Source organism: Tripterygium wilfordii, chromosome 19 (genome assembly GCF_013401445.1).
Source record: "Tripterygium wilfordii isolate XIE 37 chromosome 19, ASM1340144v1, whole genome shotgun sequence".
Classification (NCBI taxonomy): domain Eukaryota; kingdom Viridiplantae; phylum Streptophyta; class Magnoliopsida; order Celastrales; family Celastraceae; genus Tripterygium; species Tripterygium wilfordii.
In genome coordinates, this window is record NC_052250.1 from 12193345 (window position 1) to 12208521 (window position 15177).

The 15177-nt window shown below is 37.6% G+C and overlaps 3 protein-coding genes across 3 annotated transcripts; 2 read left to right on the forward strand and 1 right to left on the reverse strand.

Moving 5' to 3' along the window:
• The first annotated feature begins 640 nt into the window (after positions 1–640).
• On the forward strand, positions 641–5883 carry LOC119986031 (ubiquitin-like modifier-activating enzyme 5). Its single transcript, XM_038830564.1, has 15 exons — positions 641–860; positions 1446–1514; positions 1596–1709; positions 1968–2096; positions 2303–2371; positions 2841–2993; positions 3177–3213; positions 3281–3363; positions 3556–3630; positions 3945–4019; positions 4221–4307; positions 4419–4537; positions 4874–4920; positions 5213–5358; positions 5584–5883. Exons 1-14 carry the CDS (start codon positions 771–773, stop codon positions 5350–5352), a joined length of 1287 nt encoding a protein of 428 aa, XP_038686492.1. The 5' UTR covers positions 641–770; the 3' UTR covers positions 5353–5358; positions 5584–5883.
• On the reverse strand, positions 5852–10214 carry LOC119986032 (deoxycytidylate deaminase). Its single transcript, XM_038830565.1, has 9 exons — positions 8897–10214; positions 8705–8780; positions 8540–8579; positions 8132–8190; positions 8021–8058; positions 7687–7750; positions 7348–7401; positions 6357–6458; positions 5852–5991 (listed from the first exon to the last, which is right to left on the reverse strand). The coding sequence occupies exons 1-9, from the start codon at positions 9067–9069 to the stop codon at positions 5935–5937; spliced, it is 663 nt and encodes a 220-aa protein (XP_038686493.1). The 5' UTR covers positions 9070–10214; the 3' UTR covers positions 5852–5934.
• Positions 10215–10350: 136 nt separating this feature from the next.
• LOC119986033 (protein indeterminate-domain 16) lies at positions 10351–12069 on the forward strand. Its single transcript, XM_038830566.1, has one exon. It carries the CDS (start codon positions 11410–11412, stop codon positions 11923–11925), a length of 516 nt encoding a protein of 171 aa, XP_038686494.1. The 5' UTR covers positions 10351–11409; the 3' UTR covers positions 11926–12069.
• The last annotated feature ends 3108 nt before the right edge of the window (positions 12070–15177 follow it).

Genomic DNA, 15177 nt, shown 5'->3' on the forward strand with positions numbered 1-15177 from the left:
AGGATTAATTTATGTTAAACTATAAATAGGAATCAATTAAAGTCGGTTTTTAGTTATGGCCAACTATATCTTACAGTTTCTAGGGTAAAAAGTATGAATGGGTTAAGATATTGATTGTTAATAATGAAGGACAATTATGTAATACTACAAACAATGTAGTGTTTAAAAGAATATTTCATAATTTTTATCTTAAATATGCCATGTTATTGTCAAATTTCTATCATTATACACTTCAATAAATTTTAGCTTGAAATTAATATCAACAATGTCTCTTCACTTCTCCTAAACCCTGTTTAGGTGTTGGTTCTTTTATGATCAAGTATTTTAGTACCACTATAAATTCTTTATTAGTCGTGCATCGCACGAGTTCAAACACTAGTTGTGGGATATAATAATAACCATTTAGTTTTTGTCTTATAATTTTGTAATTTCTGGAACTGGGCCCTCATTAGAGCATACCGTGGGCCTTGAACCAATCGTTCAGCCCATAACAAGTTCTAGGGCTTGCTTTCTGTTGGATCGAAAACCCAGAGTAAATTTATTAAGGCCTTGCTTTGGCCCATTAACAAGGAAAACTGATCACTGTTCGTTACAACAATCTTCAGCTTGGCAAAGGTTTAAACATCTGATTCTAGTCACTATAAATGCTTGCAAGAAAGGGAAGGAATATGTGAAAAGGAGACATAATCACGGCGATATAGGTGGGATCTTTAGATACTGATATTCACATCGATTAGGCTTTTCGATAGGGAGAGCGAGAGAGAGTAGCAATGGAGGCGGAATTGGAAGTGATCCGCGACGATCTCCAATCCCTCAGGCGATCATTGCATGATCCTTCTCACCGTGCTTCAATCGATAAGGTATTCTCAATTCAGACAAATGGACTCAAGATTTTTTGTCGTATATTTTGATATCAAGTCTTAATGAATTGGATCCGCCGTAGCGAGTTGCATTTAGAACGAATTTGATCGGAAACTTGTGTCAGAGAAGTCGTGGAAATTTCAGCTTTGGATTAGTCTGCCAAAGCACGGCGGTGCTAATTTTTCCTTAGTTTTCGTTGCTATGCTGTGCTTAATTTTTGTTTTAAACCTTCTGGTGGAACCAAATGTGATTGTCTTTTTTGGTTTTTGTTCTGTGCTGAAGGCCATCAAAATGAGAATTGGAGATGCACAAAAATATTTCTGAGCTAGTGAGCTAGTATTGGTTTGAGATATTTTGGAAATGCGAATTTATAAATTCTGAACTCTTTAGGTCTTGATCTCAATTTCCTGCCGTGCTTTGTTTGTTTTATACTTTTGTACTTGTCCTTGGTGACAGAACTGTTTGTAAGGAAATTCAGTAGATGACATAACTCTCAAATGTAATTCTGAATGAAAGGGATATCTATTTAACACCTTTGCCAAACCTTTATTGTGGTTGTAACCTTTTTAGTGTTTATTTTGTAGTTACAATTGCATGTTGAGCATCTCACTGGTCTTGCAAAGTCTGCACCAGTTCGGCGAACCAAAGTCAAGGTTATTTTCTATATCCTTAAATCTCATGAGTTTTGTTTGTGATGGAAATGCTAACACGTACATAACTTATCCTTTTGGCAGGATATGAGTGCTGAGGTGGTAGATAGCAATCCTTACAGTAGGCTTATGGCACTACAGAGGATGGGCATCGTGCAGAATTACGAAAGGATACGGGAGTTCTCAGTCGCCATTGTTGTCTGTATTTGTCTATTCTTTATCATTTCTTTTGTTTATGGAATTAGATTGTTGATAGTAGTTTTAGTTTCATGAATTTATAGTGTTCCTTATTGATTTTAAGGTCTTGTAGTTTTTTAGTATGACGTGAAAGAGTTGTTGCTTTATATATTATAGCGTCATGTGTTAATTGTGTGCAAATCCATGCACATGTGTATAGCATCATGTCTTGATGCTTGCTTATGACATTTTTAATTCGTAATTCTCATGATATATTAGGGAATTGGTGGTGTCGGCAGTGTCGCAGCTGAGATGCTAACAAGATGTGGCATAGGTCGCCTTCTGTTGTATGATTATGACAAAGTGGAGTTAGCTAACATGAATAGGCTATTTTTTCGTCCAGATCAGGTGATCCTTTACAAATTTCTGGTACAATTGTTTTTTTTTTAAACAAGGAAAAAAAAACATCCATAGAATCTTTTTCTCACGTCCAGATTGATGCTACTTGATTGCCTTTTTGACTTTTTCTGCAGCCTAAGACTATTATATTCTTGTAGAACGAAATCCCTTCGATATTCCCTTTTAAACTTACATAAATTGTTATGTACTTTAAGGTTGGCATGACGAAGACTGATGCTGCTGTTCAGACTCTCTCAGAAATCAACCCTGATGTTGTACTTGAGGTGAACGCTTTGCATGATCTTTCCCTGTCTTTTGTTTCTTTACATTTTTTATTTCCATACTTTACCATTTTGCCAACCATGTCTAATAAAATTTTTTTTTAAGTGTTCTGTCGATGAGAATATGGGTCTTCAGCCTCCCATCATCCTGTAAATATGGCATATGAAAATGCACCCTTAGATGATGCCTCTATAACAGGTTCTTATGGCAAAGGATCATGAAGTGTCTTCCCAATAAAAGTGGTTGCAATCTTTCCGATATAGGCATCATTTTATTTGCATTTAAGTGATTCCTGGAATAATGAATAATGTAGAAACTATAGCTTCCTTTTAAGTGATATCTGGCTGCTGACATTAAACTGTATTCCCCTTGACTTGTGTAGAAATGGTTATTTGATGCATAATCTAGTGATCCAGGAAGTCTTTTTCCCTTTGTTATCCCCTATACTGATTCAGTTCATCTTGTGTTTAGAGCTATACGATGAACATCACAACGGTGCAAGATTTTGAGACCTTTATGTCAAGCTTAAAAAATAAATCATTTCGCCCAAGTAAACCAGGAAGCGGTGTGGACCTTGTTTTGAGCTGCGTAGATAATTATGAAGCGAGAATGGCTGTTAACCAGGTAATGACAACTGGTTATAATAGATTGAAATTGATTTATCTCCAATGTAGATGCCTTTTCTTCTGCTCTGTGGGATCTCAAATTTAAATGTGATGTCTGCTATTTTGAGGACATCCAAGTTAATTTAATCTGATTCGTATAACTTTGAAAACATTTTGAAATAATTTTACTGTGCCCATGCAGGCTTGTAATGAGTTGAATCAAACGTGGATGGAGTCTGGTAAGAAACACTATTATTGATTTGCTTGTGATGTAGTTTTTAAACTACTGATGTAAATTTTGTCCAGGTGTATCTGAGGATGCTGTTTCTGGTCATATCCAACTGCTGATCCCTGGAGAAACTGCTTGTTTCGCATGTGCACCTCCTCTGGTATGTTTGACCACAAAAATATGAATATCTGCTGCAGTGAAATATTAATCACACACATTATCGTTAATATAACTGTTTGCTTTACAATTGCGGACATTATGGTTTTGTAAATTTGTAGAAAAGAACATTATGTTGCATGATAAGTGATGTGAAATATGTTCTTTTTTCTTTTAACAACCCTCTCTCTCAAAGGTTGTTGCATCTGGGGTGGATGAGCGAACACTCAAGCGTGAAGGAGTTTGTGCTGCATCCTTACCTACAACCATGGTAAGATGCTGATCATCCTAGTCATTATCATTTTGCTGCTCTTTTTATGGAATAGAAAATATCTCACTGCAGCGCCCTGAATATGATGTTGTCTAAAGGAAGTTTTGTGAAGTTTACTGTTTAGTTTTCAATAACTTAACTAGTCCGTAGTCATCCAAAGTGACAGTACTTTGAAAATTGTAATTTATTATGGTCTGTCCACTCTATGCATGAACAATGCCTTTGATTATGATGGTCGGTGCACTCTATACACTTTAAGTACTTGTACTTGCTACCATATTTTTTTTGTTTGGTAACATGTCTTGAGTTTTCAGGGAGTTGTTGCTGGACTTCTGGTTCAAAACACTTTGAAGTTCTTGTTAAAATTTGGAGATGTCTCCCCCTATTTGGTAAATGCTTATTTTTGTTTACTCTTTTGCCTTATCCCTCTATCTCCCTCTCTCTTCCTTGGACCCCTGGGAAATTTTCATGATTGAAGTTCTTGTACAATTTGTTTCTCCACATTTTTGTTGGGAAATTAGTTTACTTCAGGTAATTATCTTGTCTATTTTTTGACAAAGAGGGTTTATGTCATTATTGCTTGGTTGCAGGGATACAATTCTCTCAAGGATTACTTCCCGACCATGGAAATGAGACCCAATCCTCAGTGTTCAAATGCAGCTTGTCTGGAGCGGCAGGTATCAAATTATGACCCAGCATCTATTGCATGGTGGTGTTCTCTTAAAATGTTTTCATTTGACGTCATTTGGTTTCACTTCTCATGGTAAATGCAATCACTTGCTGTGCAGAAAGAATACATTCTTGCAAAACCATCTAGAGACGCTGCGGCTAAAGCCAAAATGGAGGCTGAAGCATTGTCAGCTGAAGAAGAAGAAGCACTTCATGCTGATAATGAGTGGAACATAAGGTGTGTGCATTTTTTAGAAAATGAGCTAGCATATCCTCCTAATGAAGTTAATAGACTATTATTCAGTTGATGTACAGATGACTTGATTCGCAATTATAAAGGATAATTTATAGCTTTAATGTCTTTGATGGAGTAAGTTTTGCCAACTCTTTGACAGATTCCCAGCCTCATGCTAATGAATTATGTCACATAATTTCATGAGTAATGTAATTTGTTACATTGTTATTGTAACTCATAATAACATGTGATCTCTTAGCTCATAGATTGCAACATTTCTTTCCAGATGCTTAAGCATCATGCCCATTGATATTTTTTTTTCTTATCTTTGCCGTTCAGTATTGTTGATGATAGTGAGCTGGAAAAGGTAGACGTCACAAGTTCAGGTGATGTGACCATTTGTTTTTCTGAATTTAGTCAGCTTGGATACCTTTCAGCGTTCAGGAAATTTTGGACAATTTATGTAAATTTTGTCCTACCATCTTCTTTGTTTTCATATGAGTTCTTTCTCCAACCAGTCTGGACTTTCCAGATGTTGGGCATGTGATCTTCTGAGTTGTTTCTTCAACTGAGATGTCATAGATGCAAGTTACATCATCTCTTTCTGACCTTCTATTTTATTGACCCGATGGTGCTCACTCTTGCCTGTTCTGGATGATAACTTGTTCCTTTCCGCAGATGCTCTTCCTGAAGGCCTTACCCGTGAGCTGCCAGAGGCAGATGAATTTCACAAGTTCCCAGCTCCCAAAGAAACCAGTACTTCGGCTGATGACATTGATGATCTCCGGAGACAACTGGATGCCCTTAATGCTTTCTAATGCCCAGTTGAATTCTGGCCAATTTCTATTAACAAATTTTTTTAAAAAAAAAATTCATAGGCTCCATTGTTTGTAACCATGCCCGCCCTTTGTGGGCAACAAGGGAGTTCTCAGTTCTCATCCTGTGTACTTCTAAGTTTCCTTGTTAAAGAGAGAACTATCCCTTTTAACCCTTTAATTCTAATAATTATATACCATAAACTCTACTAATGACAGTTTCTATGATCAAAGGTACCAAAACTTTGAAAACGGTTAGCGCCACAGGCCTGTGGGAAAATTGAATTGGTGTTGAGCAGAGAGCTCAACTCAAATAAGCTATAGGGATTATTGCAGATATGGCAGGCCTCTCTGTACGGTCCCTACGCTTATAGATTCTTTTGCTAGACCCCCCTCCCTTGTAAGATAATTAAACCTGGAGTTGCGAATTCCCAAATCATTACATGAACTCGTTAAGGTACAACACAAACACGAGGATACACTACGCATGCACAAATTTTATAGAGCTTCGGAGAATGGTAGGGATAACCCCCATCCAATGCTGTGATCTGTGTCTGCCAAACTTCAATATAAGGATATAAAAAACTATAGCTCTTCGAATTTTATCAAAATGTGGTTCATCTGAGGTTGATGTTTCCTCACCTACAATCAGAAGAGGATGTACATATAAGACACTAGCAGAAATTTCAGGAGTGAAAAAAAAAATTCTCGCAGTTGCAAATTGAGGGAGGATAAGCAAACCAAAGGCGCATTATATGCATACACAATGAAAACAGTTCACTAGCGATCAACTGCTATATTTATGCCATCTTGAGGTCTATTTTTTCTATTGGAAGTGCTCTGGTTCTATCATAGAAACAAGAAAACTCACAATTTTAATGGACTAATAATATATGCAAGGAATTTTCTAAGTTGAACCAAGTTCATTACCCTCATGGAGATAGACTGATAAGTACAAATGAGGTCAAGAATTCAATAAAACTATTTGGAGAGTGACAAAAGCTTACTTTGATGCCAGCCAAGGTAAGTAGTTTGTGTGAAGCAATGTAAGCGACGTCTGAATTATTTAATATCTTCTCCACAAAATATATAACTTCAGAAACACCCGACTGCAAGAAAGAAGACGAGCTAAATAAAAAATTTCATGAATGTAACTCAGAGGAAAGAGATGCAAACAATCAATGGCTTGGGTCTGCAAAATCAATATTTGATGAGATATCAAAGGCATATATGTCATGTCATGTCATGAAGGGGAATGCTTCTGTAGATGATATTTTAAAAGGTCCAAGGAAAGGTCCTAGATGAAAGTTTTAAAAGAGCAAGTTAACTTATAGCAGGTGGATACTTGTCCGTATCTGTTGAGAGAGACCCTCTCGGTTCTCTGAAATGAAGTTTCTTGAATATGCATCCTTTTTCTTTCTCCCAAATTCCACTGGTTTTCAAATCTTAGATATCATCCTGACGCCTACATAGAATTATGCGCCAAACTCAGTGCAGTTTACAGTCTTATTAGATATGTATTCTAAAAGTTCATTCTATCTGCAATTCTGCACCTATCTTACAATGCTGTTGTCCATTGACACCACAGGCAAGTGTAAAACCCAATATCTATAATCATTCCATTAAAGAAGGTTTTTTTGTTTGTTTGAATGAAACTGAAAGTTTTTAGTGTCATATCATTCTTTGATTCTGTTTCTGAGTGGCAGGAGCTAATTCAATTCCCATGTTTTCTGGAAAACGGTAGAAGAAAAATCAAGTAACAATACATCTAGTTTTGGCATTTCTAGGTTATGAACAAGCAAAATCGAGCTGGCATTCTTCTTGCCAATCAGGTAAGACTAGAAGAGGTCATCCATTCTTTTTGCATGCTCGTCAAACAGGATGTATTCTAGACACTTTTGTAAGAGAAAAATCACTGGTCCTTTCTACTGATGTAAATTTGATATGGCATAACAGTTGTGATATATCACATAGTAGAAGGGAACATTATTACCAAACCTGAATAATTATCTTCGCACATTCATTGCAAGGGAACATTGTCACGTAAAGCCTCTGCAAAGACAATTAGAAGTTGATGGAAGTTTAAAACAAAAATACCAAGAGCATATGAAACCATTGAAATGTTACAACATTATTAATTCCAAAAAAGGGTTATCTTTGATTCTATTATCAAAGTTCTATTGTGGTTGGGGTTTACGAGGGAATGACAACTCATAATTCAATAAAAGGAATTCTGATATTTGCACAATGCACACTTCCATGGGATTTTCTTTTGGTTCTTTTTCCCCAGGAGGGGGGAGGGAGAGATTGACAGGGAAACAGCTTTAACTAACCTACCTGCCCAGCAGCAGAAGCATGATTGGTGTTTAGGATGGCATTCACTTCGGCATGGCATACATAACTGCAATGAATTGTTTAAAATATTAAACACAAGCCAGAGGTACAGATTAGGCAACAATCCAGAATAACTATAAAGATTAGTGTAAGTTTCAATAAAGCACAGACTTTGGCAAATATGATTTGGTGAAGATACTGGCAGGCAATTTGATCAATGCACAAGAAAAAGAACCAGGCATGATACTAAGTCATACTAATACATGCATTCCGGGATAAGAGAACATCATAGATGGCAGAAAATCAAGAGTAGAACTCTTAAAAGCACAGTACTTACGGGTACTTTGTCTCCAATGGATCCCCATTCTTTGATTTCTGGAACATACAAGCACAATTTATCACTGAACATTCTTTCAAAATATCAAAGAGTAATTAATTATCCACCAACCTTTGCCCAAGGAAGCTTGTCATCTGAACAGCCTCTTGGAAATCCATTATAGCCAATTCCTAGAAAATAATGAGATTCAACTCTATCACTGGATAGTACACACGGATGCCTACACACAGACACATACATACATGCGCACATATGCCTGGGGGTCTGATCCATCAATAATCCATAAACGAAACCATGTGTCTACAAACCTAATTCAAATCATATTATAATCTCTTCAAATTTTATTTCAGCCTTTATTAAAATTTCAATTTCAACAAAATGACTCTCGAACTGCAATTACTGTTTTCTTTTTTCCTTACATTCTTATAGATGCAAAGCATAAGCTAAATAAATAAGAGACAAATCCTTCAACAACAATGCTAAATATTTCCATACAAGTTTTCTGCAAAGTAATCTTACCAAGAATTACACCATTTGGACTAACCAAGCATGCACCAACCTACAAAGCCATTGTAACTTGATAAATAAATTTACAAGAACAAAATCTGGAAGAAATTATAATGGTATCATGTACTAATGCAAATATGTTATCGTCAATCATAAACTAGAAACGAAATTATTGACCTGCCTGTTTGGATCTTTGGATCGTTCAGCAGATAAGAACGCAATCGACATAAAATAATCGTCCCATGACAAATACCTGCGTTCGATTCATATTTAGTTACCATAAAACGAACAAAATAAAGAATAATCCGTTTAAAATTTCAATAACATTAAGTACAGTTATCAGTACTGAAACTCGAATAGCTTACTAACCCTTTGCGTTTGGATGGATCGAAGGGGCTCTGAGAGGAGCATTTCCGGCTTCCCGAAAAATCCTTTCGCGGAGATTGCTTTTTAGGGTTTAAAAATATCCGAAATGTGATTGCGGATGCCAAGGCACCGAACACAGCTGCAGTGGAAACCAGAACGAGCTCTCGAGAATTCATGGTGTTTGGCAGATCGGAAATGGCAGGGAAATCGACTTTACTAAAGCTTGAAATTTTGAACTGATCAAGGGCAAGACCCGAAGGCCGCTATAAAGCGCAGAAGCGGGAAACTTCGAAAGATGGAAAAGCGCGAAAAGTGTGAAGGGCGCGGGGTAGCAGTACCAAAATCCGGGACTAGGATCCGATGTTTGTAACCTCGGGTCGGGTGGGTAGCGTAGCATTATTTATGTTTTTATTTAATTAATGTATATATAATATATCTAGATTATTTGGCTCTCTTCTATGTTGATAAGTTAATAGGACATTGATGAAGACTTTGGTGGGGGCTAGTTCCACTCCACTTTTTCCCATTCACGGCCCATCACTAAAAAACCTCCATAAAAATTCACCTGAATCTGAGTACACCCAAATTCTTCGGTATTCTTGGATTTGTCACATGAATCTGAATACACCCCAAATCCTTGTTTTGTTTCAGAGACGCAAGACAGAGAGGGAGAGGGAATAAAATGGAGGAAGGAGCTCCGGCAAGACCCAACTCTGCCTCCAAATAGCGGCTTCGACAAATTAGACGATCACATGCGTCTTGATTTCTGTTATGGATGGTACCCACGCATACCCATTCCTGGATACACGGTACATCTTGTTGCCAATGTGGAAGATTAGCAAGCATTGGCCATTTCTCAAGAGTAGGATGGCCTAATACCTTGAATATCTTGTCAAGCTGGAAAGAATTTGGCCCGGCTTTTGCTTCTGCCCCTTGGAATAGTGGCTTCAAAGTCAAAAGCTCAGCAAATATACAACAAACAGTCACATATCAACAACACTTTTGTGTAGTGCTTTGCTCCAAGCAACAACTCAAGTGCCATGATAACAAATCGTGACAACAACCCCATTGTCAGACAATGGTTCAAGGGAAGAAAAGGAGAAGGGGAAAGGTGTGTTGGGGTGTTTGCAGACTAGGGTTGGAGTTGGGGGGTTTGCAAACTAGAGTTGGGGTGTGTTGCTGATTGAATTTGTTGTGTTTTTAGGGGTGTAGATGGGAAAAAGTATAGTGCAAATAGTCCCCATCGAAGACTTTTTACAGTTATCGAGAACAATACAGCAAGTGCTCTTTAGACCATTGAGTCCAAATTCGTATCGAGTTGGATAAGTACAAATTCGCTCGACGGTAAATTGGGTTGAGATTCAACGGAAACGACTTAAAAATAGTTGCACTAGCTTAGAATTGAATTCACGACTTCAGGCGTCCAGATAGATAGTCAACCAAACTATCGTCAACTTAAAAATATGGTTTCTTTATTTATTAGAAAAGTATATGTAATGTAAAAAAAGAGTTATGTTGCAAATATACAAATAATGTGCATTGAGTTTGGTTCATGAACAAATTCAATGCATTCAAAAACACAAAATTGAGATCTTTATTAAAATATATATTAGGTACCGAAAGAAAAGTAGGAGAAAGAAATTGTGATGAAAGGCAATCCTAATTGCATGCCAAAAGTAGAACCCCCAAACTTTTCTGCTTTAATTATATGAACACATCCCAAACCAGTTACGTTTTAGCATAGATTTTAATAAATTCCAACTCAAATGATATAATGAGTTAAGAAAGTAAGTCTAAAAGGTGGACCCAGAGATGGAGGATCCAAGTGGCAGAGCCAGTACCCACAATCATGGTCAGTCAAAAACCCAATGTGCCCATTTCACGTGCCAAACTGCCCCAAGCGTGGGCTGTTGAGCTAGAAAGTGAAGACCTTTTTATTGTACTCGGGCCGACAGACCCAACCCTACCCATATAAAGCGATCAGATCCATCTCAAACACACAAAACTAAAGGTTAAGGTCCACTTAAGACCCCCCACCACCACCCCTTACTCACGTGCGACCCTAATTATTACATGCATCCTCATCCCCAAAAAGAAAAAATAAATAAAGAAGGAAAAGTCAATATTAATAAAATAATTAGTAATTTACATAAAGTTGAGGGGGAAAAATGTGAAATCCTTTTTAATCATGGAAATGAGCACAAAGGAGCCACTCATTATCCCATAACGTGATCCGTTATGTTCCCTCGCTTTTGGCTCTTCTATAACGGATATCTTGATCACTCATTTTACTAACACACCCTTTATTTTTTTGATTATTTACCTCTAGTCATGGTGGTGTGGATTCTGAAATACGAGAAAGAAGGGGTGTAAGAAGGTCATTTCACAGAATTCAACGTGGTTGTTTAGTCATTCTGCATGGTAAGTTGGGGTCTATTGGTAATTTGGGCTTGTGTGGGTTGTTTATATATAGGCACCAACATCCGAATCCATGATAGGACTGAAGCCTGTTTTCCATGGAAGAGGAGGATCAGAAAGAACTCCAGCTACTCCCATCTCAACACTCTATAGCTTCCTCATCACACATGTCATCCAGGCCGATGGATTCTCCTCTGAAGTTCCGATCAGCGGTGTCCGATCAATTCGAAGCGCCATCACTGGACCTACAACTATCAATCAGCTTAAGCCCAATTCAACAACCAAAGAACTGCCGCTTTACAGGATCCATATGCGAATACAGCGATGCCCAGGCGGCAGAAGCAAGCAGCGTAGAGGCCTTGAAGTGGCAAGCAGCGGAGCAAATTCGCCTAGCGGCCATTGAAAAGGCTTACGCAGAGAGAGTTAGAGAGCTTACAAGGAGGGAGATGGAGTTGGCGCAATCGGAGTTTGCACGAGCAAGGAATATGTGGGACAGAGCAAGAGAAGAGGTCGAGAAAGCGGAGAGAATGAAAGAGAGAGCGACCAGACAGCAGGTTGATTCTACCTGCATGGAGATCACTTGCCAGGCTTGCAGGCAAAGGTTCCGTCCTTAGAAGGATGGAGAGAAGAACATTTGGGTGTGGACTCAAAGTTGTATTGAATTATTTTTCGGTATTGGATTTGTGCAATGTTGAACTGAACAATAACAGATGTGGAATAAGATAGTAGAGATTAATGTTATTTGCTATAACTATGCTTACACGTTCTTTTTCCTCATTTTTTCGTCTTTGCTTATTGAGTGATGAACATGATCAGCTGATCAACTGTACTAATATCCTAGAATATAGTTTTTTTGGGGTAAGTAAGCGGGAGTGGGGGGCTCGCACTTAAGTACCACCCAATTCGAGTATATGTCTTAATCAAGACGCCTCCGGCTGAGAAGTTGTTGGCGTCTTTCTTTGGGTAAGTAAGCAAGAGTGGGGGGCTCGCACTTGAGTACCACCCAATTCGAGTATATGTCTTAACCACGGTGCCCTCGGCTGAGAGGTTGTTGGGCTCCTAGAAGATAGTCATTAAAAGGCATATATTGTTGATTCTGCTTTAATATATTTCTCACACAGCATCTAAGGCTTTAAAAAGCATGTGTACAAGAAGTCAAAAAAGTGAAAAACCTTGGAGGAGAGGTACCTGCAAGAAGCTGAGGTTGCTGACAAATACCAGTTGGAGATCCAAGGCTGGGTTCCTAATTAATAGAAGACGAAAAGATAAAAACCAAAACTGTACATGGGCAGAAATTATGAGCTAGGATTGAAAGATTATGAAACAGAGAGATGACCAATACAAAGAGAAAGAGGAAGACATATCTCACTACTTTTAAATTTCAGAGTATAAGGGCTGCCTCCACAACGATTATTTTTTTTCATATACTTTCACCATTATTTCAAGCAGAATCATTTGAAAAGGCACACAAAATCAGCCTTTATCATATGGCGAATTTGTAAGACTGTAAAGCACTTAAAACTTGGGGATTTGGACTTCACTGGTAGTGTAAGCCAGTGTCAGGACTCAGGAGTCCAACTCAAAATAAACAAAGAGTGGCTGGAAAAGTAAATATTTTGACAAGGAACAAACTTAGTAGTGATTATTTGAACAAGATATTCTTCTGATCAGCAGTCATGGGACAAAGATTTCTTTGCCTTAGCTCAAGTTCCCGAAAATTCTCATATAATGCAGCCTAGATGCTAGTGGAACTCAAGAATCATATAATGCAGCCTATATGAGTCAAACCTGAAGCGACAGGGGTCAAGTTAAGAACCTTGATTTTGATAGAAAGGCAAATGAATCAGAACAAAAAGCAGGTAATTCATTAACAACAAGACAGGATAGCTGTATCCACTTGTATTCAACTTCTTTAACTTTTGCTAGTCAGAAACCAAACACCCACTACCCTTGTCTGGGATCCAACACAAAAAGAAAAACAATTTCGGATGGGATAACTCTACTCAAAGCATCACTATAGAGAGCACTGAACAAGGCACCTTTCACTGGGTCGCAAGTATGGAACTAGCTTGATTTTTCAGCAACCTTTAAACTTGTTACTCATATACAGTTAACCTGTCAATGGTTGCTTCAAATAATACACTGATACATAATCTTGTGGGGGTCCTAGGATCTTTTAAGTTTCAAAATTAGGTCCTCCAGAAAAGTGCATTACCTAACAAAGGAAAAGATTGAATAATAAAAGCCAATCCTGACTGTATTAATTATTAGAACCATATCTGTAATTTGGATGCAAGAGGCTTCTCATATGAATGACTTAGATAAGGATCTAAAGATCATATTTCCTTACTATCTAACCACTTGTGGCTCCGCTATTGCCAACGCACCATCTCAAAGATGCTGATAGGACCATGGTTTAAGGTGCTTAATTGATGCTTTAAGTTTCCATATGATCACTGTTGGTCTTGTCTGATACTAACTACTGCTTTAGTAAAACAAGAATTCAAATACCAAGTGAAGAAAGAGAAATGGCTTAGGTTCGTACCTGTTCTGTAATAGGCAAAAATCTTTGAAATACTCTTCTAAAGAGTCTAATTGTCATGTAGAAATCCCCCAGTATGCTTTATATGGTGCTCTGCCATAAAGCAAATGCCAATGATAAAAATTCACAGCATTATAGACCAAAAAGAAAAAACCAAAAGGCTCTCTGGTTGTATCAGATGGAGATTCATAATCATCTAATAGACAAAACAACACCTGTGCACAAGGCTCCCATAGTGGGCGGGATAGGAGACAAATACGATGTACACATATCTTATCCCCGTATGTGGTGACGTTGTTTCCAGGAATTGAACCTATGACTCCTAGGTTGCACCCTGCAACTCTACCATTCGGCCCTTGTCCTTTATCTTTTATTTGGATACAATCTTAGAAATGAAAGAGCCATCAATTTTTTCATAAAGTTGAGTGCAGGATAAAGTTGTAGGACATACTTGCTGAATCATCAAAGCAAATCATTATGACAAAACCTTAACATTTGTCTTTTCACATTGTCCACATGTTATTCTGAATGATACTGCATTTCTACTCGATATTGGAAAGACATGTAATGTATAAACTTAACACCTAGTGAATGGCAAAAAGAGTAGCCATAATCAATTTTTCTTTAAGTAGAGGTAAATGACTCCGCATGCACAATGCTCCAATAGTGGAGGTGGGTTCGAGAAGGGCAAGATATGATTTAGCAGTCTTATCATAGCACTTCGGAGAAGCCGTTTTCATGATTTGAAGCCATGACCCAAAAATTGGGGTAGAGCAACCTGAGCACTAGGGAAAGAGTTCCTCTTCAGTATTTTTCTCTAATTATTACCAGAATTGCATTCATTCTATGTTCATGAATTATTTGGCATGCTTTAGAGTTTAGATTTGGCTTGCTAAATACCTATCTTTACATCATAATAAAGATAGATAAGGCTAATGGTCTTTATAGATTTCTCTTTATAAGAAATTTTCAACACTTTTCAGCTAGGAAAGGATCTAGTTACATTTAAAGAGATGTGCCAATCATTGAGTGGAGCATTGATGCAGTAAAACTATCAAGATGTACTAGAGGTCAAAAGAAAGCTGGAGTTAATCATGTCAATTGAGAATTCAATCATTCATTAGGTTTATTTTGCAATAATGGCATTAGGTACTATGTGAATTAAAGACAATCCGCCCGTTTTCGATCTCTTTTTCGGTAGCAGAGGAGATCAGAACAATTAAATCTATGGGACTGTTTAAATAACTCATGATAAAAGCAATCAAGAAAAGATCCTGGTAACTTTAAATGCAGAAAAGTGCAATTCATGCTTCATAGTGGAACA

Bases quoted from the DNA above. Each gene is read 5' to 3' on its own strand.
- LOC119986033 (XM_038830566.1), top strand. From the start codon at position 11,410: ATGGAAGAGGAGGATCAGAAAGAACTCCAGCTACTCCCATCTCAACAC.
- LOC119986032 (XM_038830565.1), bottom strand. From the start codon at position 9,069: ATGAATTCTCGAGAGCTCGTTCTGGTTTCCACTGCAGCTGTGTTCGGT. The intron at 8,191-8,539 runs GTAAGATTACTT...ATTATTTTCTAG, and splicing joins TCCAAATGGTGTAATTCTTG to GAATTGGCTATAATGGATTT. The intron at 7,402-7,686 runs GTAGGTTAGTTA...TTGTCTTTGCAG, and splicing joins ATGCTTCTGCTGCTGGGCAG to AGGCTTTACGTGACAATGTT.
- LOC119986031 (XM_038830564.1), top strand. From the start codon at position 771: ATGGAGGCGGAATTGGAAGTGATCCGCGACGATCTCCAATCCCTCAGG. The intron at 3,214-3,280 runs GTAAGAAACACT...AATTTTGTCCAG, and splicing joins TCAAACGTGGATGGAGTCTG to GTGTATCTGAGGATGCTGTT. The intron at 4,538-4,873 runs GTGTGTGCATTT...TTTGCCGTTCAG, and splicing joins GATAATGAGTGGAACATAAG to TATTGTTGATGATAGTGAGC.